General features: G+C 42.6%; 1 protein-coding gene and 2 long non-coding RNA genes across 5 annotated transcripts in view; 1 reads left to right on the top strand and 2 right to left on the bottom strand.

The window, feature by feature from the left end:
* CRADD (CASP2 and RIPK1 domain containing adaptor with death domain) overlaps positions 1–17235 on the bottom strand; it is a 177049-nt gene extending 159814 nt beyond the window's left edge. The window contains 3 exon segments of the mRNA XM_025439530.3: positions 11467–11770; positions 12970–13213; positions 15812–17235. Of these exon segments, the coding sequence (XP_025295315.1) occupies positions 11467–11770; positions 12970–12981 (316 nt within the window). The 5' untranslated portion in view covers positions 12982–13213; positions 15812–17235.
* On the top strand, positions 11988–25007 carry LOC125752505 (uncharacterized). 3 transcript variants are annotated; one of them, XR_007402177.1, is made up of 5 exons: positions 11988–12225; positions 17209–17307; positions 22219–22331; positions 24190–24522; positions 24869–25007. It is a non-coding gene; the product is annotated as an uncharacterized LOC125752505 (long non-coding RNA). The 3 variants fall into 3 exon arrangements; XR_007402179.1 differs by lacking the exons at positions 11988–12225; positions 17209–17307 and adding an exon at positions 21161–21193; XR_007402178.1 differs by lacking the exons at positions 11988–12225; positions 17209–17307 and adding an exon at positions 21189–21311.
* LOC112654867 (uncharacterized) overlaps positions 23272–27631 on the bottom strand; it is a 35530-nt gene continuing 31170 nt past the window's right edge. The window contains exon 6 of the long non-coding RNA XR_007402180.1: positions 23272–26917. This is a non-coding gene — a long non-coding RNA (uncharacterized LOC112654867). The remainder of the gene's footprint in view (positions 26918–27631) is intronic.

The following is a 27631-nucleotide window of genomic DNA, read 5'->3' as shown; positions in this document are numbered from 1 at the left end:
CCCCCAGTTAAGCCACCCCACCTGACACCAGGTGGAGCAGAAATGAGGTGCCCTCTTCTGAGCCCTGCCCAAACTGCACATTCATGTAAAAATAAATGACTGTTACTGTAAGCCACAAAAGATAGCTAGAATACCACATTATATTTTGTTTGCCTCTACCTTTCCCCAACTATAATTTAAACTCCTTGATGGTATGATTCCATCTTTACGTTCACCTTCATAGTCCTGGTTTCCATTCATTCAATAAGCATGTGAGGACTAATGAGTATCTAGCACTATGCTAGCTAGGTTCTGCAGGCACAGAAGTAGAAACAGTCTTTGCCTTAGAGATGATCACAGGCTATTTTCAGAGACAAACAAACAAACAAACATAGACAATGACAACCATAATCTCACAGCTTTAGCAGGACAGCCAGCAATGGTACACGCTCAATAAATGTTGGCTAAATAAATGAATGGATAAATCAGGTTCTCAGAACTACTCTGGGAATTATGTACTATCATCATTTTACAGATGAGGTGCACCAAGTAGCAATGCATAAATTCTGAGCTCTAAATTCACCCTCTTTGCCCTGCTTTGTGACCCCAGGTTCGGACCCTGGGATCCGAACATTTCTCCTTTGCCAGATGGTGCAGTGTTGGTTTTCATCAAAAGAGGGCACTGGAGGGTCACTGAAAGGCTACACCAGAGGAAGGGGCTTTTCACTAGGCTTGGGATGCTTTATCCTTTGTAAAGTATACTGCCAGTGGCATTTGGGAAACTCAAAGGTGCTTCCTCTCCATGGAAGTTCCCTGCCACTCAGTAGACTTCTAAGGATCAGCTCAGGTTCACCCATGTACTCTACCAAAATTCTCAACCCAGTGGGCTGCTCTTATACACCAGCTCGAGCAGGTACCCTCGGGCAAGTTCACTGGCCGCCAGCAAGCCACATATTCATGTGGCAGTCACATCATCTTCAAAGAGGACTGAAACTCAGTCTTGAGGATGGGGAAGAGCCTCTTGCAAATCAATCTGGACACTCCTTCAGCCCTAGAGAAAGTAGCTTCTTCCATCTGCTATTCCTGTATTCCTTAGAGACCTCTTCACCCCTTCAGCAGTTAACCATAATTAACCTTTCACTAGTTAATAATTCTTTATATGAAATTTTCTTTGTTCACATTACTGGGTGGGTTTTGTCTCCTAAATGGATTCTGACTGGCACACAAAAGAATAAAAGAGCTCAAATACGAGAGGCCCAACCCGATAAAGGACAATTGTCCATAACACCATCAAAGGGCTGATTCAGAATAAAAAGAAACTGAAAGGGAAGAGAAAAAATGACTCCACAAACAAAAACTGCCATGTCAACCTCATTCAGAATCTTTATTTTGTCTAATCACATTTCTTAGAAAATATTTTTTATCTTCTTTGGTATTTTGGTTAACCTCCCATTTGGTAAACTATTTTTAAAAACACAATGAAAATACTGGCTACATGTGAGGGACCCAAGGGAAGAAAGGTAAAAGGTAAAGAAGCTGTTCTTTAAGAACCAAGAACCGGTTTTAGGGACGGAAGAGCCTAGCAATTAAGCATAGGCTAGAGGACCAGACTGTCAATGTTCAAATCTCAGCTCTTCTACTCTCAAGTTATGTGACCTTGGGCAATTCATCTAATATCTTCATGTATAAAATGCAAATGATAGTAATAGTACTGACCTCAAAGGTCTATGAGGATAAAGTGAGTTTATGTATGTATGTAAAGCCTTGAGGCTTGAACCCAATCCAAACTCTACCTCTTGACTTCAACATTCTCAATCTGTTTTTTCCTCCAATATCTTCTCATTTTGGAAAGGTTTCAGAAGACCTATTCTGCTATAAAAACTGCTCTCCTCTATTTTTCCTACCGCCTCTGGCCTTCAACCTGGGCCTTGCTGTACTAAAATGTGAAATATTCTCCTTCTAAAAGGGCTATTGTTTTTTTGTTTGTTTGTTTGTTTTTCCAGGCTCACAAGTGTGGAACTTACTTGTTCAATATAAAAACAAGGGGAGTGCTATGGTATAGTGGACATCTCTTAATTGGCTTTCACCTCTTCCTTTTAGATCTGTCCCTTCCCCACTCCAGGTAACTCTGGTGTCCTAAAGGAAGGGCTCATGACTCAACCTAGGCCATCAGACCCTGAATCTTGAGAGAAGGTTCAGTGAAGGAACTCAGCTGGAGATGGTCACCAATGGCCAGAGATCCCCAGAGTTGCCTCATTCCTGGCTTACTGAGCCCTGACATTTTAGCAATTCCTTCAAGGTTGTGAACAGCCCAGTATATGTTAAGAGAAATTCCCATTTTTGCCTATGTTAGCAAGAGGTCTATTGCTTGAACTAAAGAGCCCACATACATGCTATTAGACTTACTTACATCCTTGAGTTTCCTCACCTGTACAGTGGGGGTCTCTGAGGTCCCTTCCAGCTCTACCCTTCTACAGTTCTTCCAACAGGGCAGGTCCCAGCAGATGCCATAACAATGCGGTCATTACCACTCGGCACCCATACACCTTATACACAAATGGTGGAACTGAGAGATGCTTTAAAAGTCTTATATTTAGGTTATGAAACCACAAAGCTCTCCTTTACCTACTTACTACATCTCAGCAGTATTATTTTGGTAGCAGCGTCACCACCCTCTCTGCTATGGTGCTGAGCATAAATAGAACATGAACATTTCCAGGAATTGTCAACTTGGCACTTCTTACAAGGAGTTAAGATTTCTTTTATAACATTAACAAAAATAAAGCCTAGGACTAAACTTCTTTTAGAGGTCACATTTCCTTCTCAATTAAAATTTACTGTTTGGAAAAGCACAATGTACCCTTTTTTTCCTCTGGGGAAAAAGTCCTCCAAAGAATCATATACATCTACTCCTCACTGTTCAAACTGAGGAACAAGTATAAACACAGCTGCCTATTAAAATTAAGCAAAGGCAAACATTCCTGCAGCTAGCTCCAACAACAGCCTACAAGTTTGAACTACACCCGTAAAGAGAAAGCCACCTTGCTAAGTGTATGGTTAAACTCTGAAGTTGTGCCACCAGAAGAGCTGGTTATTAAAACTGATGGCTTTTGACTTTCGACAGCAAAATTTAAGAGCTGCCAAAGTGGAACCTGATTCTGGTACCAGGAGAGCCAACACACTATCTCCTAATCACAGCCAAGAAGATTTAGTTTTCTTCTACTCTCAAGGTAGCAAGTTGGGATAGCAGCAACCCAGGAGCTCTGTTCCTTGACCCCATATGGTCTCCTATTAGACCTTGCCCTCCAAAAAAGAATAAAAAAAAGAGATGGGGGAGAGAGAGATGCCAACCAGAATTTAGTCTTCTGACAACAGGCAAGAAAGAGAAAGACATTAAAGCCTCTTGGGCTGTATGTCTGGGAGTGACTGGAATAGGAGAGGGAAGACTACCAGGGGCTGGTAAATGATGGGTTCTGGAGCAGCCACGGGTTGTGAGGAGTAGCAGAAAGAAAAGCACATCTTGAAAATGTTTTCATAGGCTATGATTAGCAGGCTTTGAAGTACCTGGATTCCAAATTTGTCTCTACTAGGTTGTATGACCTTGAACAAGTGATCGGAACATCTGATTTCTCATCTGTGCAGCAGCAGTAATGATACCACCTGCCTCACCAAGTTATTGCCAGGATTAAGTGAATTAAGGACCTAGAGCAGCACCTGGCACAAAGTAAAGCCACCAATAAATATTATGATAGTTATTTTATTGGCTAAGCCATTCCCAACTTTGTCTCTCTTCTCCTTTCATCCATCCTCAAGCCATCTTAGCTCACTCTGTATCTGAGGGCAGCATCCAACTCATTCTCCACTGGCAGGTTCTGTCTCCATTTGGACAGCTTGATCTATAAAGCACAAAGTATTCCAGATGGTTTGTAATTACCTAACAATGTGAATATGCAATGAAAATAATTCCCCCAAATCCAAATTTATCTGCTAATTCAAAACACCACAGTCAATGTTGTTCTGTGTACATCAAGCCCATGTATCCCCACAGAGCTCTAGTGGATTTTAGCGTTGGTAGTAGAATCACATCTCTGTGGGGTCTGAGATTCTGAAACATTCTTGAGCAATACGTTCAAGAAATTCAAAGACTTGGGGGACGGCAATAAAGAGGGCACTTGATGGGATGAGCACTGGGTGTTACACTACATGTTGGCAAATTGAATTTAAATTTTAAAAAATGTAAAAAAAAAAAAAGAAATTCAAAGAATTAAAAACACTTGTGATCACAGAATCAAAACAAGACTACATATCCTTCTGTAGCTCCATTCCCACACCTTTCCAATTCACCTCACCAAAAAAACAAGAACAACTCTTCAATCAAGTACACAACTTTGGGAAGCTCATACTTGGGGAGCAACAAGTGACAAAAAAGCCATGTGCCTAACCAGCTGGTCAGATTTAACAGTTCTCAACCCTGGCTGCACCTTAAAATAACTTCATGAGCTGTTGCTGCATGGGCCTGTGTTTGCACCCACACACGGGTACACATACATATGTGTACGTGTGTTTGTTCATGTCTGCATGTGTCTTAATATCACTGGATCACACACCTCCACAGATTTTGGCATGAATTGGCCTGGGTCAAAGTTTAGGGATCAGCAGTTTTTTTAAAGCCAGGGTTGAGAAACACTAAGCAAAATCAACCACAAGAGTCAATAGGGTGATTGATGGAGCTAAGTGGCCCATACAACCACAGGAGGGAGAAAAAAGTCACAGTGAGAATTTCTAAGAGAAAAGAATATTAAATCCATTTTTTTCTTTTTTTAAATCTATTTTTTAAAGTGAAATGGAGGCATCCCTGCTGGGGAGAGGCCTGTCACATGATTTGCTATTCCTAGAAAGAACTACAATTAGCTGCCAACAGATGCATTATTTCATCAGTCCCATAAGTACTCGATAAAAGTATTCTGCTCTTCCTTTATGTCAGCCTTGTAGAAGGGGGGAGGAGTGGAATCTTCTGATAAAATGCAGTACTGAACTATCAAAATTTCCTCTTAAAAGATTAAAATTAGCATTAATAAAAATAAAATATTTTAGCAAAATCTTATCTCAGTATACCTCTAAAAGCCCTTGAAAATTTTCCTCTTAAAACAAAAAAAGCATTAGTACAATGTTCTAAAAGCTCATTTCAATTATTAACACTACAGCATAATACGATTCCATTTTAAACCCAGTGGGAAGCCAAGATTGCATAGCAGAAAAAATCCTAAATCAAGAGCTAGGAGGCCTGGATTCTAGTTCAGCAATAAATTACATTAACTAGTTATGTAATCATGGGCAACTTGACTAAATCTCCATAGGCCTTAGCTTTCTCGGAGAAAAATTAGATGATCTGTGAATCCCTCATGGCTAAAATTCTGGAATACTGGAATATGTCTCCATCTTGCTAACTCTGGTATATTAGCAAATGAACATATTTATAATTTAGAAAACATAAAGTTAAGTCATTCTGGCACTCTACTAATAAATTTAACCAATTCCCAGCCACTATGCATAATCTGAATGAGTAAAACAATGAAGTACCTTTAATTTGGCACCATTTTCTATCTGAACTAGAGCTGGAGACTTCCTTCCCCAACTATGCAACCAGGGGATTGCTCCTGCCCCAACTCCTGTCTTTTCAAATGAGAAAATGCATGAAAAGCATCTTGACAATTTTTGCCACATCTTCTTACCATTATTTTCATAGTATTTTTCTTTATGTGACTCATTTTTACTTAAATAAAAGCAACATATTTTCAAAAAGTAACTTCATAAATAGAAAACAGTTTCACTTGCCATAAATGGAAGGAAACCATTAGATTAATACAAGGGAAAGAAGGCAACACAACTCAATTCCAGCTAAATACTGTTGTCTGCAGAAAGCTTTAGGCATAAGGAACTTTTTCTCTCTGTTAAAAAGAAAAACTGGCAAGTGTCAAGAGAGATGCTATGGCAAACGGAGACTTTCACCTGGATGTCATCAGGATTGAAACAGAAAGAAAACGGAAATGACTCCTACCATGTGATTCACTTCCACAGTCACATTTCATCTAAAATCATTTTGAGAACCACCCAAGATCATGGCTGTGCACACATCTCACATTTTGTGAAGCACAGCAACAAACGGGCCTTTGCTGCGTGCAGTGTGAGTCATCTCTCCGTGAGGATGGTTATTAGCCACAGCACCTGGGCTCCAGCCAAACTATCACGGAGAGCTCCTACTGGAGCTCCTGTGCATCTGCAGTCCCCTCTATCAGAAACGTTCTTCCTCCAAGTACCCACTCTGTTGCAGAATTCGGGTCTCTGCTCCACATCCTCACAGCAGAGAGGCTTTCTCTGACTGCCCTGCACAACATGCGGAGCCCTTCCTCACCACTACTGCTTTTTCTTCGTAGCACTGTAAGTCACTCGCTTGCTTCCTGTCTATCTCCATCAGACTATAGTACATCAGTGAGCTCTAGAAGGGCAGGGCTTTGTTTCCCAAAATACCCTAGCACGTAATGTCAATATTCAACATTTCTTCAATGAATGAATGAATCCCCTCGGTTGATCTTTATTACCAAGTCATATAGATAGCCTGCTATCTATCTAGTTGGCCCTCAGGCACTACACGATAGTTCTGCTGGGGCTCTCTGTGGCCTTGGCCCTCACCGCAGGAAAGGGTCTGGTCTTACCATGGATGCTGACCCACCATAGCCTCTTGAGGATACAGGATGCCACAAAGTGAAATCCACTCAGCCACAGTGCAAGTGCCTGAGCAGACCATAAGCTAGATAAGCTGAGATCAACACCGAATCTACTGTATGCAGAATAGGGCCAATTCATGGTATGACTGGAGAATCCTCGGCTAGAAATCTCTCCAGTAAACCTATTACAATCCCTGAGATTTTTGCCATTATTGCTTCAGTAACTTCAGACGCATCCAAATATACATCTGAGTACCAGAGTAGATCTTGAGTGAGTAGGTGATGCACCTCCGCACAGTCATACAAGGCCAGCTCCAAAAGGGATAGGCTGAGCCTGGAGCCCTTGGATAGAGGGAATACAGACCAGCCCTGCATCCTGCACCAGTGAGGGCAGCTAGAGCCAGGGCATTGGGTCCACAGTGAGGACCCACTCAACAGGCAAAGCCAAAGCAAATAGCCTCAGGAGGCTAAAGAGTTGAGGCATCTGATGCTAACATATGAGGCACTGAGCTGTGTTCCAAGACATCTGTCCTTCATCCTTCCCAGTGGCTAGGGGGATGTAAAGCCAGAATCTAGCCTGGGCGGGGGGGGCAGGAGGGGGATACAAAAACCTCCTAAACCTAATGTAAGACTGGAGTTAAAGGAAACATTGCCAGGCTGGCTGGTAAGTGAGAAACATAACAGAACCCCAGTCCCCCAAACAGGGCTGGGAGTCCTGGGGCCCAGGAGTCACTCCCACCATGCCTTAGGCTAAGTCCCACCAGCTGGTAAGACTGGGGCTGCCACCAACCTCCTTTCCAGACCCAGATTAGCTCAGGCCCTAGAGAGAGCAAGTCAGCAGACAGGGCCATGAGCAGTAGAAAGCCAGGCAGGCAGGCACAGGCTGCCTACACCCACACTCAGCACTGTTCTCATCTCCTAAAAGACCAGACAGGAGCCCAGAGAGGACAGCCAGCTGATCTGCTGTCTGCTCTGCAGTCTTAGCCAGCAAGGGACACACTATGAAGTATCCCTTCCATGGTGCCAAGCTGGATTAAATAATTTTATTGCCAGAATTTCTCCTCTAAAATATGGGTCCTCATACTGTGAGAAAAACACAAAATCAAATATTCATTAACATCTTAGACATTTTTTTTAAACAGAAATAGGAAGACCCATCAGCTAGGTAGACTAAGAAAGAATCAAAGGTTTAAAGTGTTTTTTTATGTTTTGGGATATGCTGAGGATAGGCTTTAAGAGATCAGAGAGGATTAAGATACAACTAAATTCTTCCCTAAAATTTACATCTAGAATATAAATTTGAAGCAACTAACTAGGATCAATCACCAAATATGGCCTTTTGAGGACAACTCAAAATTTACAAGCATAACACAGAAATTAAGCAAAAGGGAAACCAGGATTCTCTGAGAAGCCCAAGACAAGAACGGTTCTTAAGAAAATGAAATCAGTTAATCCTTGGAGAAGTTTCAGCCTCTTGGCCAAAGAGAAAGCCATTCCTGCCCATTTGTTCTCAAGCCTCCCAGGAGGAGACCACCAAATCTATACAAATTAATTAATAATGACAATCAAAGTGAGTAAAAGATCAGACAATGTTAATATATACACATAATATATAAGCATCACATTTTCCTACAGTTTAGTTCCTCAAAACTCAAAATTGCCTTTACAAAAATTTAAATGGACTTTTTAAAAGCTTATTAAAACTACTTTCTCACAACTGGAGAAGCACAGGGTCCTGAGAAATAGACCTCTGGTTCTATCTGCATTTTTTACAGGAACATTAAGTTGAAGGCATCTCAACTCTGATACACTTTCCAGGATTTAAAAAAAAAAAAAAAATTAGGTTTTCAATTAATTAAGTCCCAATGAATTTTAGAATTTAAATATCACCATCCACTTAATTAATTTAAACACTGAAAGTTTAAGGTCCCAAATAAGAGAAGGCTGTTAACTAACTCCTTTAAAATATATCATTTCCAAAAAGATTAATAAATGAATCGTTTCCTCCATCCCTTATTCTCCCCCACACATTATATATTTTTTAATTATATCTTTATATACCTTGCTAAAATTTAAGGTATTGCAGATTTTCCATAACATATGTGGATTTTAAAAGTGATTTTTATGAGAGAGGAAACTACAACATGAAGAAGGGAATGATAAACTTCAAATTCAGGATTTACCAGTAAGTGGGTGTTGAAGCTGAGCTCGGACTGAGGAGGAACACCCAAGGTTCTCAAAGGCAATGGTAATATTTCTTTTTTAATTTGAGTGATGGGGAGACAGGTGTTTGCTACACCATTATTCACCATACCTTACTTGTATTTTATGATCTTACATAAAATACTCAATAATTAAGTTATTTTAAAAGTAAGATTTTGTGATTATCATTGCTGATACATGTCAATCAACTCTCTCTTCAAACATTTTTCAATAGCTGTGTTACTCGACAAAATGTAAAGTAAAACAATTAAGAGTACATAATTTGTACAGTAGCCAACCTATCGTTCCATTTGAACACTTCCACAGAACAAATTAATATTTTTCACACAGACACACTCAATTTTTTCTCACGTTATACTGTTTCATTCTGCTTACCTAAAAAAAAATTATTTTTCCCTCAACTTCTGTATAACTTTCACCATTTGGTAAAAAAAAAAAAAAAAAAAAATCACAATTTCTTCTTGTTCTCTAAATAAATCTTGAAGAAATGAAAATGGAGTCACACCTTTATGAACAACATAGAACAGAACTGGTTACATCACCCAAAATGATTGTAAAATTAAATGAAATATTTTGGTAGTAACGGGGTTTCGGTTCGCTTGTTTTGTTGTTTCCAACTATCTGGTGCCAAGAGGCATCTCTAAGTTAAACACCAGGAAAAGACACTGAATACCCTAATACTTCTCTTAACATGTCCCCAGTTCCACAATATTTATTCTGTTTTCAGTAAACTGGTAGAAACGTCTTAGATACTTTCGTTTGGATTTGTTCACATACCTGGAGTATTTAATTTTGTAAGGACACTTGAATTCCTGTGGCTCTGAAAGGACAGCTATTTTCAGTATTTCAAAAAGCCTAACACATACATTTACCTGAAATTCAGCCATGCTAGGAAATGAAAATATGTTTGTTTTTTCCACTGGGGTTTAACCAAGCCCTCCTAAGTTAAGTGGTTATCTCATGCAGAGCAGATATTCAGACATATGTCATTAATAAAAATAGAAGAATTCATCATGATTAGTTAGTACCTGCAGTCTGAAAAATCATTCAAAATAAAACAAAATATGAGGTCCATGGGGCAAAAATAATAAAATTGGTCTTTTATTACTGGTAGTTGTTTTTTAACCAGTTATGTTGGTATTTTTATTTTTTTTTTTTTTTTTAATTTTTATTTATTTATGATAGTCACAGAGAGAGAGAGAGAGGCAGAGACACAGGCAGAGGGAGAAGCAGGCTCCATGCACCGGGAGCCCGACATGGGATTCGATCCCGGGTCTCCAGGATCGCGCCCTGGGCCAAAGGCAGGCGCCAAACCGCTGCGCCACCCAGGGATCCCTATGTTGGTATTTTTAAAACTGCAACAACAAAGTCTGAGAACCACTGTCCCGGAGGAGTTCTAACTATCACTACTTTCAAAAACTCCGGAAAATGTTTATTTCCTAACTATTAAAAATTTGCAAGTTAACTTTCAATTTTTTATTTTTTTATTTTACTTATTTCTTTTTAAACTAATTTATGTTATTTATACTTTGGAGGTTTGGGGGTTGGTTTTTTTTTGTTGTTTTTTTGTTTTGTTTTGTTTTGGGGGTGGGTTTTTGTTTTGGTTTGGTTTGGGTTTTTTTGGCAATTCAGTTCTCTGCTCCTCAAGCTTTGGAAAACAGTAAGTCATGGAAGTGTTAAGAGGGAAAGCAGTCTCACATCATATCTTCTTCCTGCTACAAGTCAGGCCAGTAGCATCAGGATTGTTTCTCTTTTCCATTGCTTTCAACTTTCTTTAAAATCAAAACAGACCCTCTCCAAACTACTATTCTTATAATATTAAATACTCTGGGTGTCTGAACAAAGCCAAACTAAAAAGAATGACTTTCAATCAATAACCTTTAAAAACTTAACCAGCTCTCTAAATAATCCCCTTTGGCCTAGGGAACAGGTGCAAGGCATGCCTTCCTAGAGACTGTCTCCTCCTTCATGAAGCTGACCTTTCCCAGCCGGCAGCTCTGGCACCCCACAAATCCGTTATCGGTAGCCTGATGCCTGCTTTCCCATCTGTACTTTCCAAATGGCTCCCGATGCCAAGAGCTGAGATATGACCTGGCTCTCAGATGAGAACATGCCTCCCAAGTGACTTGCCAAGTTTCCCTGGAAGCATTTCTAAATGTATTCTGTGACCTCCCTCCTCACCCTCTGCATCATGGCTCTACACTTCCTTTTTTTTTTTTTTTTTTTATATTTTATTTATTTATTCATGATAGACGTAGAGAGAGAGAGAACGGCAGAGGGAGAAGCAGGCCGACGCGGGACTTGATCCCGGGACTCCAGGATCGCGCCCTGGGCCCAAGGCAGGCGCTAAATCACTGAGCCACCCAGGGATCCCCGGCTCTACCATTCCTAATTCCACCTCCTCCTCCTCAGCCTCCAACACCATGTGCCTTCACGCCAAACTCCTTACCCACTGCTCACCTAAAACCCCAACTTCACATCCAAAGGACATAGTTTCCACAATTCTGCAGCTGGTCAGAAGTGATCTTTTCAGGCCTACCTGCAGGGAGCTCAGTTATGGCTTCTTCCCTTGCCTTCTCCAGCTTCTCCCTAACCCAGGGAAATTCCTGCAGGGAATCTAGGAATGCATCAAATGCTTTAGGACCTCTAGAAGGTAGGATATCCAGCAGCAGCATTGTTTTCCGAAGGCCTGTGGCTTGAGCTTTGATTTCTTGAAGGTGGTTTTCTGTCAAGACCCCTTCCTGGTAAAGATATTGAAGAACCAGTCCCTCCACCAGTACTTCTGCACCCAGCTCCAGGCGAAGGGAGCGAAGCACTTGCTTGTCTCTAGCTTCCATTTCTCCCTGGGAAGACATGAAATAGTAGCTCAGATTCCAGGAAGCTGACCAACCCTCCTAAAGGCAAACTCCTTAAGGTCAGGTACGTCTAGGAATCTTGGCGGAGTGCCAGGCCGTGGTGTTTAGCATATGGCCGTTAAGCCAAATCAAAGTAATCTTGAATATTTCTGAGCATAATGACCAACCCTGAATATGAATCATCTTTTCTAATTTTGCTTTCCACACAATGGGGTCCTCGCTGGATTCCTTGCTTGATAAGGACGTTTGGAAAAAACTGGGCCACGGACCCTGCTTAAAAGCAATTTTGATCTGAGAATTACAGAGCAGCGTTTCATTTTAACATACTAACAAGAACCAGCGGCTTTCCTTTAACGTCGACTTCATCAGATATACCGCAGGCGGCCTTCGGACCGGCTTCTGCTCAGCCCGCAGCGCAGTGGGCGTGGGCGCGAGGCCCGCAGGTACCGAGCCCTGTAAGGTCCTCCGCCCCTGGGAGCAAAGCCCCCGCCCCGTCACCTCTAGGTGTGCTCTGCGGGGCGCCTCCCGGGTGGTCGCGGCACCCCTCCCCCTAGGCGTTCCGCATCTCTATGGCACCACCGCCAGGACCGCACGTGGGAGGGACGCTTATTGGGGATTTCCCCCCACTGCAGCCGTGGTCAGTAGCCAGGCCCGCCGCCGGGTCTCGGGGCGCCGGTGCCCAGGCTTCGAAGGCGAAGCAGCGGGGGAGGGGGGAGGGGTCGGGGGGCGGCACAGGGGGGGCTCCGTGGGGGTGGGGGTAGGGGGAGGTAGCGACGGGGGAGGGGACGGCGTGCGCTGGCGGCCGCCCACGCCCGTCTAGAGCCCTCAGTTCCCTCCTTGCCACCTCAAGTCCTGCTGTATTACCAACAGGAAGAACTAGGAGGGATTTTCGGGGCAACCTGAGCAGGGAATGATCTTCAGAACGGATGGAAGGGGGCGCTGGCCCCCCCAGCACCGCCACCGCCTCCCCAACCCGGGCCCGGCTCGCAAACGCCGCAAGTTAGGTGGGCGGGGAAGCCACGCGGGGCCGAGGCCGCAGAGGCCACGGTGCGGGGCCTTCGAGAAAAAAATGGATACGGGGTTTCTGGTTTCCTGTTACTTACGTCTGCAAACACATGTATTTAAAGGAAAAAAAAAAAAAAAAAAAAAAACCGCAACCGGAATCCAGGCTGTTAAGGAACCTGTACCATAAGTACCATCTTTGTTGAAGGCGAAGCCCCTCAACAGGAAGTGCTGTCGCCATCTTTGTTGAGGGCAAACACAGGAAGTGCTGTCGCCATCTCTGTTGAGGGCAAACACAGGAAGTGCTGTCGCCATCTTTGTTGAGGGCAAACACAGGAAGTGCTGTCTCCATGTTTGCTGAGCGGGCCCAAGTGTGGGGGACTGAAGCTTTTTTCCGCCATATTTATTGCGGGTAAACAATATCGCCTCCTGGAAATGGAAAACAGTTAAGTAAGTCACGTAGGGTTTTTTTTTTTTTTTAATTTTTTATTTATTTATGATAGTCACAGAGAGAGAGAGAGAAAGAAAGAGAGGCAGAGAGAGAAGCAGGCTCCATGCACCGGGAGCCCGACGTGGGATTCGATCCCGGGTCTCCAGGATCGCGCCCTGGGCCAAAGGCAGGCGCCAAACCGCTGCGCCACCAAGGGATCCCCGTAGGGGTTTATCTAAGGGAGTATTTTAAGACAGGATCTCCAGCAGGGCGTTGCACACAACTGACCTGATAGATAAGTCTCAAAAGTCGCCTTATCTACGAAACCTTTCCTGACCAATCTATTTAAAATTGCAACATTAATCTCCTGCATTCCCCATCCCTTTTCAAACTTTGTTTTTATCTGTGGTACGTTATCAACCTCTTATTAAAACTTTTACTCAAGTATTGATCTGTCACCTGTCATCTGTTTCCCTCCACTAAAATGCAGGGTCGTTTATATCATTTTATATCACAGAGTTCCCGTTGCAGCAACCAGCTAGCTACTCTAGAAAGAAAGGGATTTGTCATGGTAAATTGGGGACATTCACAGTCATTAGAAAGGCTGGAAGAGGCCTAAACAGCACTGCCTGACTGACTCACGGCCACAATCAGGAAGGAGGAGCGGAAGCCACCACTCCACAGTCCCAACCTCTTGTCAACACCAACAGAGTAAGTGACTGGTCATTGAAACACTGCTGCAGAAAAGCCAAGGTCTCCAGACCTGTATTTTCCAGCAGCATCAAAAAAGCACCTGCAAAGCTTACTTTGATGCATGCAATTGGTGACAGCTATTTCACATGGAGAACATTTGCAGCAACGCTGTCTGGAGCATGTGGTTTGGAGAGTTCTGGCTTCTAAAGCACAGAAAGACATTCTAAAAAGAGAGCAGCTGATGCTGGCTGGTGACCTGCTGATTTCACCACATTTTTCATTCAGAAGACAAGAAAAATGCATGATCCAAATATAGAGAGATACCAGAATATCAAAAGGAGGGTCATTCCTGAATTCCTTTATGAAATAAGGCATATAAACACATTCATTGATTCACTTTAAATCAGTTTGGTGCTATATGCAGAAAGTCATAGACCTGCTAAGAATTGGTTTATGGTAACAGGAAAAAAAAAAACTCAAATATCGCTATTTCTAGATGTTAGGTTTCCCGATGATCAGCGGAGAAATTAAAGATGGCAGAGCCCGGCAGTGGGTTCGAGCCTGCTTTAATAGGAAGTGCTGCCGGGCGAGGTTGGGTGATTCAGAGTCAGGGAAGTTGCGCCCAAAGGGGGAAGTGTGCAGGCTTATAAGATGGGGTAGGGCGGGGTTGTTGGGAGGTTGCTAGCCTCAAGTCGGCTATTTTGAGGTCCCCAGTCTCGCCAGGCCAACATTCCGATCCTTTTTTGTTGTTGTTGTTATATGGGGCGACTCAGATCTGGCTGCTTCCTGCTGACATAAGGGTGTCGTAGGGCTTGTCGGAGGTGGGCAGGCGAGTGTAGGGGTGTAAAAGGAGTTGGTTGACTGACACCCGGGCGATTTCTTGGAGCTTTCCCTGCAAAAATCGGATGACACAAAAATCGGATGACACAAATCGGATGACGCAAAGGAAATTAGGATGATTATGGCACATAGGGGGCCAGCCAAGGGAAAAAGCCAAGTCATCCATGTATTAGGGAAGAGGTCCCAAGCAGTGGCACCCTGCTGTCATGACTGGATGCGGTCCTGGAGTTCCTGGATTTTGGTGGTGACAATACCCGATTGATTGATATAGTAGCAGCACTCTTCATTGAGGAATAGACATGTTCCTCCTTTTTCAGCTGTGAGGAGGTCTAAAGTCCACCTGTTTTGGAGGGCCACTGCTGCCAGGCTAGAGAGTTGGGTCTGTAGGGCTGTTAAGAGAGTCGGTGATCCATTCCATGTCATCGTTAAGTTCCTGGGAAAGCTTATAATAGAAGTTGACTGAGGCCCCGATACCTCCAGCCCCAGGCGCCACCCAGGTCAACACTCCTGGTCCTGAACGAGGCGATAAGCCCCAGTGGGCTTCCTTAAGGGGAGGATAGGGGTATTACAGGGCGAGCTGATGAGGTATGAGGAGCCCCTGTTGTTTGAGGCGGTCTATGATGAACTTAAATCCTTATAGGTGTGTCAGGGAGATGGGGAACTGAGGACGGGCTGGATAGGTAGATTGGTCTTTGAGTCTGATTTTTATAGGTTGATGGTGTGACACCACAACTGGCTTGGAGGTATCCCAGACCAGGGGGACACCAGAAGGGGAAGAGTAAGGTGGCTAGAGGTGGTGGGAGAGGGGGAGAGTCGTATAGTGGCCCTGAGTTTATGGAGAATGTCCCTTCCAAGAAGGGACACCGGGCAAGAGGGAATGATAAGGGAAGAGTGAGCAAAAGGGAACCCGTCCAAGCTACAAGTGAGGGGCGGGGTTGACCTAGGACTGGAGGAGGTGCCATCAGTTCCCATCACCATCACTGGGGAGGGGTGACTAGGTCCCGAATAGGAGGGCAGGACAGAATAGGTCACCCCCGTGTCCAGCAAGAAGGATATGGACTTACCCGCTACCTGGAGCGTAACCCTGGGCTTGGCATGGGTGAGTAGGGTGTCCGAGTCTGGGCGCTGTCAGTCGTCCTCCACACCCAGTAGTCGGAAAGCCGGATTCACCGATTCAGGGTCTCCTCCACGTGGAGGCGGATCTAATTGGGTTATTGGGTTAAGGCTTCCCTAAGTCTATTTAGAAACACGGGAGGGTTCTCATCGGGGTTCTCAACGATTTCTCGCAGTTTGTCATAATTGACCACCTTGTTTGAGGCCGCCCTCATGCCCGCCAGGAGGCATTGCCCCATGCGGTCCCGGCGTCCGCGGCCCTCCTGGCCGGCCTGGTAATCCCATCCGGGATCCGCCGCTGGGATCCACTGCCAGGATCTGCCTCCGGGATCCGCCGGGGCGCCCACGGGCATCGTGAGGCCGGGAGACGGGCCTGGTCGGCGTGTTCCCGCGCCGCTGCCGACTGCGCTCTCTCTTCAGGAGTGAGAGTCGTGGTCTGCACCACAGGTAGGTGGTGCCATGTAAGGTCACAGGCCTGAGCTAAACACTGAAATTCTTTGATGTAGTTACCTGGGCTGGCAGAGAAAGAGCCCAGCCGTTTTTCAGCTCCTCCCGCAAGGGGCAGACAAGGCCCGACGGTGTCTGGTGAGATCTGGGCCGGCGGCGACCGGAGGGGAGGTCGAGGAGGTGGGGGAGCCGGAGGGGAAGGAGTAGGAGGGACAGCGTTGGGTTCAGGGTAAGGGGGAGGTGGAGGAGCCGCTGGCCCCAAGCGGTGGGAGGATGTGAGGTTCTCCGGGCTTTCGGAAAGGGGAGAAGGGGAGTAAGAGTCGAGGTCCTTGGGGTTGGTAGGAGGTATGTCGGGAGGTGGGGTACGGGCAAGTAGGACTTGGGTAGGCGAACATCGAGGGCGGAGGGAGGGCCAGGAGCGCAGATCCCAGGAAGCTTGTATGTAAGGAACCTCGGACCATTTGCCTTGGTGTCTGCAAAGGTTATCAAGATCCATAAGAATTTGGTAATCGAAAGTTCCCTCTGGAGGCCTTCGGGACCGGTTGTCTAATTGGTATTGAGGCCAGGCTCCCGTACAACAATGGGTAAGGCGACGCCTCCTCAGGTCATGGGAGAACCCCAAGACGTCAAGGTTAGCCCGTAGGCAGCCCAATGGAGTTTTCAGACCAATCCTGGACTGGGTGTTTCCCATAGTCCTGGTTGGGCAATTCCAAGGTCAAAACCCGGGATCCCGGTTCGTCCTCGGAATTAGGGAAGAGAATCAGAGGCCGCCGCGGGGAAGAGGACCGCTCCAGATCGCCTGGGAGCCGGCCCGGGTGGGGGCCACGGGGGCGCAGGCCGTGTCGCGACGGCCGGGGCTCTGACGCAGCGGCTCTGACGCAGCTGCCGTTTCCTTCCGCAGAGCGAGGACGACCGCGGACGGCGAGCTCCCCCACACCCCGCGGGGCAGGAGGCCGCTGGTGGTCCTGGCCGGGAGAGGAGTCAGCCGTCCGTCACCCAGGTGAGGTCTCCATCTCCCCCCGGGTTTCGGCACCAGATTGTGAGCTTTCCCGACGATCGATCGACGGAGAAATCAAAGATGGCAGAGCGGGCGGAAGGTGGGAGGTTGGGAGCGCGCGGCCGAGGGCGAGGCGTGCAGGCTTCCGCGGCGCTGCGGGCTGCGGGCTGCGGGCCTCGGCCGCCATCTTGAGGCCCGTCCCGCGGCCCGACACTAGACACTACCCGGGTTTCCTCAACGAACCCCTCTGGTGGAAGATGAGAAGATCTTTGTAAGCAGATCAGTGGAAAACCGTTCTAAACCTCCCTCCTCAAAGCCTTCTCATTTTTGTGACCAGTCTGAAGTGTTGCTATACAATATACTATTTTATTATACCAGTAGTGACCATTTCTTTACATGGGTGGCAAGTATTATTATCAGCATTTTACAGATGTGAAGACTTGTGGAATCAAAGTGGTCAAATATCCCAGCCAAACTTTCACAGCTAATATATAGCAAAACCTGAATTCTAACCAGGTCCTTCTAATTTCATGCCCTTTCCAGTACACAGTATCTACCCCACAGTCGCATATGGTGAAGCATTGGTTGCTCTAACGACAGCCGGAATATTGGCAGATCATTCAGGTGCCACTTCTCACTTGATACTCTGAGCTCCTAGTACTCTCTTCACAATCTTTCTCCCTTTTTTTTCTTTTTTTTCTTTTTTTTTTTTCTTTTTTCTCCTCTGGAACTGCTGTTCCTTTCCTGGGCAAGATTTAGCTTTTGTACGTGGACAGGCAGGCATTAGCAACATTCTCTGCCTTCATCCAGATGAAGTGCAGACCTCTTGCAACACTGGCAATAGCTGAGGTTACAGCAGACTTTTGGGTGTAATTTTTCCAACTATAAACTTTGGTAATTTTCAAACAAAAACCAAAGTTGAAACAAATGGCACAAAGCACACCCATATAAAACTACCTAGTTTAAAACACTTCCTAATGTCTTGTTCTATTTGGAAAGGCTTGAGATCTTCTGGGAACTGGAAGGAGATATTAACGATGACGTGCAGCAGAGGTAGTGAGCAAACAGTGAGTTCCACAAGAGTTCACAGAGAAGAGAGTCAAAGGCAGCAAGAGACCATTCGTGCAGGAGCTGAGGGGCATGGAATCCAGATATTGAGCAACCTAAGAGGTTAGCTGTTAAGGATCTGACTTAAATTCATAGAGAGAAGCCCTTGATTATTAAATTCCTCTTCATGTGGCAAAGTTAGATGAGCATTCATGCTACCCTCTAAGCAACTAGGCTGGCTTTGTAATTGAACTAGTCAACTGACCTCAGTCAGCTGACTGCAGGATTGCCACCCCACATTAGCATACAATGATACTTCTCTGAGCAGCAGACCAAAGGTTCAGCTTCACTCAAATGAATATCTAAGGCAAGCGGACTGAAAAGTCAAACACAGATCAGAAACACTATCACAGATGATTACTCCTTCCACTCTGTTTATTCCTTCTCTGTAGGCTGGAAATGTGCCCCCGCAGAGGATTAAGCACCTGTTACCCAGTGGTAACAAATCTATTTTCAGGAAGGACAGATATTTCCCTTTTTCTCTTTCCCCTACCATGTTTACTTGTGTCAAGACATACCCATTGTTAACATGCAGAACAAAGAGTCAAATGTATTTTTCTGTCTTCTTCTTTGGTCTTTAGTCCTGCAACCTTCAAAGCAAAAATCAAAGGAGTCAGACATTTTTGGTTCTTCCTGTTTCATGAATGTGGAAATTAAGCTATGGGGAAAAACAGATTCTTTTCAAGCACACTTGAAACAGTTACAGAAATAGATCACAAATTAAGTTATGGAGAAACCTTGATAAATTAAAAAAAAATCAATATCATACAAACTATGTACTCCACCATCTCACAATAAAATTAGAAAATTCTAAAATTAGAAAATCGCCTGGGTGGCTCAGCAGTTAAGCACATCTGGCCTTTGGCTCAAGGCATGATCCTGGAGTCCCGGGATTGAGTCCCGCATCGGGCTGCCTGCATGGAGCCTGCTTCTCCCTCTGTCTGTGTGTGTGTGTGTGTGTGTGTGTGTGTGTGTATCATGAATAAATTTTAAAAAACCTTTTTTAAAAAATTAGAAAATTTAACAAAAAGATAGTTTCAATAAATCCCATTAACTAAGTAAAATAACTCTCAAACTCGATTTAAAAAAAGTCACACACTTCTATTGGTACAGTCATATCGAAAACAGCATGAAGATTCCTAAAAAAATTAAAAGTAGAACTGTCATGATCCAGCAATCCCATTTCTGAGTATAGATTCAAAGGAAATGAAATCAGTATCTGACACAGATACCTTCATTTCCTAGTTCATTGCAGCATTATACACAATAGCCAAGATAAGGAATCTACCTAAATGTCCATTGGTAAATGAATAAAGAAAATGTGAGATTATATGTATATGTGCGTGCATAACTACATATATTACAAATATACATATATTTGGCCCTTAAAGAAGAAAATTTTTGTGCCCAAGATTGCGAATCCGAGAAACCACCGAGGAGGCGACACCAATGCAAGCACGAGGGTTTATTAACAAGCTCGAGCTTGGGTCCAAGTGTACCAAACACAGCGGAGCAGGGACTTGGACTCCAAGGTTAAGAGGCGAAGCAGTTTTATAGGGGCCAGTGCCCAATGAGATTATAACACACACATGGTCATGTCGATCCACACGCAGGTGGCCAGCTGAGTTACAATTTACCCTATAGTGACCGTTTGAACTAGCCTATCACTGGTCAGAATTGGCTCGCAGGTTTGGCGGGCAAAAGGCGGGGTTTACATTCTTTGGCGGTTAGGGGTTCCGCATTCCTATATGAGCTGGTTTCCGGTAAGGGTGTGCCCAGCGGTTGACTAGGGTGGGGCAGCGCCTTAAGCAATAAGCAGGTCCTGTGGGGGTTATACAGGAGATGGCGGGTGTAGCACAAAATGGAGTTAGTCCTGCTCTGCTTGTCCAGGGGTAGGGGATTTTTGTTACATTCCTTGGGTCCCACAAAAATCACACCTATTAGAATGACCAAAACCCAGAACTCTGACAACACTGAATGCTGGTAAAGATGTTGAGCAACAGGAACTCTCCTTCATTGCTAGTGAAAATGCACAACAGAAGAGCTACTTTGGGAGACAGTTTGGCAGTTTTTTACAAAACTAAATATACTCTTATCATATGATCCAGCAATGTCCTCCTTGGAATTTACTCAAAGGAGTTGAAAACATATTCACACAAAAACCTGACACAAATATTCTTAGCAGCTTTATTCATAATTGGCAAATTTGGAAGCAACCAAGATGTCCTTCAGTAGGTGAATGGACATTTTTACTGTCACACATCCAGAGAGTAGAATATGATTCATCCCCCCACCAAAAATAAATGAGGGCAGCCCGGGGTGGCTCAGCAGTTTAGTGCTGCCTTCAGCCCAGGGCGTGGCCTAGAAACCGGGGATCAAGTCCCACGTCAAGCTCCCTGCATGGAGCCTGCTTCTCCGTCTGCCTGTGTCTCTGCCTCTCTGTCTCTCATGAATAAATAAAATCTTTAAAAAAAAAAATGAGTTATCAAGAATGAGAAGATATGAGGGAACCTTAAATGCATATTACTAAGTGAAAGAAGCCAATCAAAAAAGGCTGCATACTGTATGTCCTGACTATATGACATTCTAGGAAAGACAAAAACTATAGAGACAGTAAAAAGATCAGTGCTTGCCATCAGATTGGGGGGGCAAGTATCACTAGGGGAGTCACAGGATTTTTAGGGCAGAAAAAATACTCTGTATGACACCATAATGATGGATACATGTCATTATACATTTGTCCAAACCCAAGGAATGTAGAACACCAAGAGTGAACCCAAAGGTAAGTTATAAACGTTGGGCGATTATGATGTGCCAATGTAGGGTCATCAATTATATCACTCTGCTAGAGGATGATGAAAATGGGGAATTCTATACATGTGTGGGGCAAAGAGTACACGGTAAATCTCTATACCTTTCCTTCAATTTTGCTGTAAACCTTGAACTGCTCTAAAAAATAATCTTAACAAAAAAAGGTGGGGGGGAGAGATAGAAAGAAATCTTGTCATGGATGAATATGGAGGATATTATGCTAAGTGAAATAAGCCAGAATAAGCCAGATACAGAAAGACAAATACTGCATGATCTCACTTATATGTGAAATCTGAAAAACTCAAACTCATAAAAGCAGAAAGTGTAAGGGTGGTTGCCAGGAGCTGCGGGTGGGGAAAGTAAGGAGATGTTGGTCAAAGGCTACTAAGTTTGAGTTGTACAGAATGAATAAGTTTTGGAGATCTAATGTAGAGTGTGTGGCTATCATTAATAGTATATTGCATACTTGAAATTTGCTAAGAGAGTAGATCTTAAATGTTCTGACCACACATAAAATGATAGCTATGTGACATGATAGATATGTTAACAAGGTTGATTGTGGTAATCAATTTACAATGTATAGATATATCAAAATATCACATAAATGTAAGCAAATTTTATTTGTCAATTATATCTCAGTAAAGCTGAGTACAAAAAGTCACACAGTTCTGACCAATAGAGTATAGAAAGGGAGAAAAAAACCTTTATAGCAGAGAAACATAGCAGACACTACCTGGACCAAATGATCAAGCTTAACATCACCAGAAGTAAATCGTATTGACATCATGTGCCCCAATATGATGTGACAAAAAAGGCATATCACCTCTGGGTTATCCTTCCCCAAAATTCATAATCTCAGTGTTTTCATGAGGAAACATCGTATTATCGCTTCTCGGCCTTTTGGCTAAGATCCACTGAAACATCATATGAACCCAAATTGGGACACCTTCCACAAAATATCTGACAATTACTATTAAAAAGTCATGAAACTCACAGATTGGAGAAGACTAAGGATTTGACAACTAAAGGAAGAAAAGAATAAAGGGATAGGAGAGAAAAGGAGGAAAGAAGTAGAAAAGGAAGATGGTGAAGGATGTGCCCATCGTCAGGTAGGTATGAAGACTTCTGGACCTGAATTCTTATTCCCTGTTTCACATTTGCTATTTTCTGAACATGCAGTAGGAATCTCATATAGCTTCTCTTCCCCATTACTCTCCCGGCCACCCAAAAAGATTTAAAAACAGTATTTGTCAAAGGAAATACAGGCATCTATCTCTGTAACTGTAAATCCTAAAACTATACTTGGAATATTCAGCCATGCTAGCCCCTCTTTCTGTATAACTCTTTTTTTTTTTTTTTTTTTTTTTTTTTTTTTTCTGTATAACTCTTGATAAAGGTATTATGCTGTAAGTAATATTACCTGAATCATATGTACTAATTAATTATTCTTTTACTAAGTTATGAACTCTGATGATTCCTCAAGTTCTCTAATATTTTGTTTTGATTTTAGGTTAATTATGGCTTATTGCAAAAATTCTGAGACAGTTTATAAAAACCTAAATTATAAAATCTTTTAAAAGAGTCAAATAACGGTACTTGGGTGGCTCAGTCAGTTAAGCATCTGACTCTTGGTTTCAGTTCAGGTTATAATCTCAGGTTCATGAGATTGAGTCCTGCATCAGGCTCCCCACTCAGCAAGGAGTCAGCTTCTCTCCCCTCTTCTCCTAGTTGCCCCTCCCCCTGCTCCTATGTGCTCGCTCTCTCTCTCTCTCTCTCTCTTTCAAACAAATAATCTTTAAAGGAGCCAAATACATTATTATGCAAATTATTGTGTACTGATATAATATCCCAACAACATTTCCAGATGTTTGAAGTAGTATAAGACTTTAGTGATTGATAGTACTAGGATTGCTACAATTTATTCAGAATTTGACAAGTTTTTATTGAACCCACTTACTGTGTGCTAGGACTGGCTAGGGCTAACATACTGAAAGAGATATGATCTCTGTCTTAATGAACCTTAGAGTCTAGAGGAAACAAACAAACAAAAATAATCATTGTATTTATTGTATTATACAATAATACAACATAATTATAATTATACAATAATGCAATATGATAATACAATTGTACAACAGTATATTGTACATTACAATTACAATGGTGAAGAGTGCTTTGATAAGAAAAACTGGTCAGGGAGCTAGGGGAGGAGAGTTGATTTCAACTGATTCTCCAGAGAAAGCCTCTTAAAGGAGGTGAACTCTCTTAGTTTTCTTCAAAAACTTAAAGTAGTTATAAAACTGTACTGTACACATTTAAAATATGGATAAGAAGCCAGTAAGACTTTAAGGTAATAGGATACCTAAAGATATTAGGGCATGCTAAAATAAGTTCTGAGTTTCATAATATTCATGATAAAAAGAAAAAACCATTTGTAGTGTGCAGTTCCCATCTCAGAAAATACACTGTAATCTAAAAAGACTAACATTTCTCCAATGCTGGTTGCAAGCAGGAATTTATCATCTGATTCTTTATATAAGGAACATTAGATCAATTAATACCATGATTTCCCTGTGTTATTTTGTACAAGATACCAAAATGTTGTTCAAATGTACCTTCCTGGTATTACCCAACATAAAGCAGAAGATAATACATCTAGGTCTGCCTTTCTGGTGATATAACTAAATGCAATGACTTAAAGAAACTAGTACATGAATAATGAATGCCATTTAGACTGTCAAGTACTAGCTAACAACCAAATCTAAGTCTTCTGAATGGCAAAACTTAATAGCTACGTTCTCTGCTGAGTATCTACTGGGCTCACATCATGTACCATTGATGGAAGAGAAATCCATACACTTTGGATAGCAGACATAAGTGATTAACTTATGTTAATGTTAAGTTAAATGTTAAGTTAAACATTCCATGATGAACAATTTAGTAACCAACCTTCTATTCTTGTTCAAGGAAAATGACATAGAAGCAAACTATGCTGGCCTCAAGGAAAAGGGTCAAGGTGTTTCTCAAGGAACAATACCACCACACATTTTAAACTGTTTAAGCATATAGCCAAGTGTTTGGCTGAGACAACAGAATTTGACATCATAAAGCACCAAGAAATTATTTGACCCCGCTTCCCCCTCAAAACCCTAAGTATTTCCATTACCAATTGGCCACACTGACCACCAAAAAAAAAAAAAAAAAGAAAAAAGAAAAGAAAACCTTCACATGGATCTTACAGAGTGTTTCTTTCCAAGCAGAACTTCAATCATCATCTGCCAGGATGATTTATCAGTAAAGGTACCAAGTATTTGAATGAACTAAGCTTTTAACTGGGTTTACCTCATAAAGTCCATTTAAAAATTAGACAATGACTACTAGATATAATGATTTTCATTTCCACATAATTGATGTCAGGCTGTTCTTTTTGACAACAATCTGCCAAAACATTCAGTTGCATCTTAAGGCAAATTTAACCATTAGCCCAGAAGAGGTACTTCTCTTCCTTCCCATTTGCACTGATAAGTGGGCATACTTCCAACTCATCCACTAACTATACAGGAAGTATAGAATTTTGAACAAATAGTGGATATTAATATTGAAGCATTAGAGCTGTTCTTCAAGGAGACTGTGTTTAATTTAACAGGGGAAAGAAATCCGCCATTAGATGGATTCTTTATGTCTCTTCTCCCTGGATAATGAGGATTTGAATGCTGGGGATGCTTGGAGTACCAGTCAACTACAAGTATGAAATGGACTGAAATGAGCTTCTGTCTGCCCATGGAAGTTCTCCCAATGACAAAATGAGTTTTAGACAATAGCCTACTTCACCAAATTCATTTGGCCCACATAGATCTCCCAATAGACAATGGCCTAAGAACATCAGATAGGCAGAAGGAAAAGGAAACACACTTTCCTCATGACTTTTGAGAGGTTCTCCTCTTGAGTGGCAGCTTTAGACTGTCTTCTCTTGGGAACAGAGAACTGATTTTCCATTTTTGTGGTCTCTATCAAATCATCTAGTACTATGAACACAGCATGTGTTCAGTAAATATGTTTGGCCAACAACATAACTAGTTCTTTTGATTTCATTTTATACATAGTACATAAAATGGTGCCTGCAATAGGCACTCAAAAATATGGGTCAAATGAATACTTATAAGACCAGTGTATTACAATCAGACTTCTTTTTGGTCCCCATTTATATATATTAAAGAATGTAAGAAAGTCAAAAAGTCCTTTCAGTTCATTTTTATGTGGATAATTCTACAAGAGTTATATATTATTATTCTAAAGTTTTGTTATGAGTCATAAGTACCTGACATTTTAAGAATACTCCTACAACCTCTTCTCTTTTCTAACTCTATTCATTTCCCTAAGTACACTCCTCCAGCTCACTCCATTAAATATTATCTAAGGAAAAAAACCCTAAATGTTTAACTCTGGTTTCCTGTACTCGGTTGTTTGCTTGAAAACTCCATTCAGAGTTCAACAGGCAACTCAATTTGTTCAAATCCAGACTTCTGATTCTTCTTAAACATCATCCTCAGCCACATCATCTCCAACCTGCTCGATTTCTGTAGATGGCACCACTACCCCATTTAGCCAAGGCCATAGGAGTCATGTTTGATTCCTCTCTTTTCCTCATACCTCCCATCCAACCCATCAATGAATCCTGTTGATTCTCTCGCCACATCTCCAAACCCAATCACATCCCTCTCCATCTTCCTCATCATCTAGAACTTTGCTCCATCTTGTTATTCAGATGACACCTTAAATGCCACTTCTCTAGGGAGGCCTCTCCTGAACACCTGATCTAGAACTGCTCCCTCAGACTCTATCACATCACCTTGTTTCATCTTTTCCTTAGCATTTATCACTATCAGTAAATTTTCTTGTTTGTTATTAATTGCTTCCTACTTGTTTCTTTCACTTTCGGTCTCTCCTCATTAACATGCATATCCATAAGAGCAAGGACATTTGCATCTTGTTTGCTGCTGTGTTTCCAACATCTACAAAGAAATCTGACACATAATAGATGCTCAATAAATAGTTCTTTTACTTTATTATTTTTTAGTTCTCCATGCCCAATGTGGGGGTCAAACTATGACCCTGAAATCAAGAGTCGTACGGTCTACCCACTGAGCTCACCAGATGCCCCTAAATAGTTCCTGAATTAAGAAGTCAGTGAATCAAATAGCCAATAAGACACAACTTTACAGTAAGAATAAACAGAATGCAAAACAACACATGTTTTTATGTAAAATAACATATTCACCAAGACCCAGTTTGATTGATCCAATTTCCCTCAACAAGCACTAATTTTAATTTTTTAAGCTAATAATTATTGAACATTTACTTCCAGGAATTGGGGCCATTCTTTATACATATCATCTTATTTAGCTTTTTTCAATTCTTGCACAATCTTATGAAGTAGGTATAACTAGCTAAGTGGCAAAGCTAGGATTCAAATATAAGTCAGTCTTATCCCAAAGTCCTAAGACCTAATTACTGCTCTATTGATACTTTGCTCCCTTCAGCTTGGCCAGGTTCCCTGGAAATATTCACCCAACAGTGGCAGCTTAGCTTCAATTTAGAGCCCATGGATCTCTCCCGGAAGGTTGCAGTTCATCTTGACAGCACATGGAGAGCAAGGGTTGCCTTCCCTCAAAACATTCTTCCTAGGAGGCACATCCTGCAAGCACAGGAAGACATTATCCAAAACAGCATTTACCAGAGTCAGCTCATTATTTAACGTATGAACCTTCTGCAAACCTACAACAATTATTATGTGCTTTCTAAGACTCAGTAGTCTGAAGATAGATGTTCTTTTGCTATACAAAAGGATTGTGTTCTCATAGAAGTCAAGTGAGCTAGGGCATATTCTGAGGAAAAATATGAGCTATTTCACAGAATGTGCAGTCTCATTCAATTGCAGATTTCTGGACCTGGAAAGGAACTAAGAAATGGCCCTTATTTCACAAAACTAGAATGGGAGGCACAGGAGAAGTAAAGTGACTCCTGATTGCAGGGCTGGTAACTGATAGAATGAAATTACATCATTTACCAAATTTAATTTGCAATATGTAGCTGAGCAATGGGCTTGTCAGTCATTTTGCCTAAATTAATGCCCATTATTTCAAACTTCCTTTTTTAAAAAAAATTATTTATTTGGGGGGAGGAGGCAGAAGGAGAGGGAGAAGCAGATTCCCCACTGAGCAGGTTGCTCAACACAGGGCTTGATCCCAGGATCCTGAGATCAAGACCTAAGCTGAAGGCAGACACTCATTAACTGAGCCACCCAGAAGCCCCTATTTCAAACTTTCAAAATGTTGCCAAGTTTATGATATGGATATGCACATATTTTTTTTCTAGACTTCATATTTTGATTTACTTAAAACTTTTCAGG

Source organism: Canis lupus, chromosome 15 (genome assembly GCF_003254725.2).
Source record: "Canis lupus dingo isolate Sandy chromosome 15, ASM325472v2, whole genome shotgun sequence".
Lineage (NCBI taxonomy): Eukaryota > Metazoa > Chordata > Mammalia > Carnivora > Canidae > Canis > Canis lupus.
This window is presented reverse-complemented; position numbering and strand designations above follow the sequence as displayed.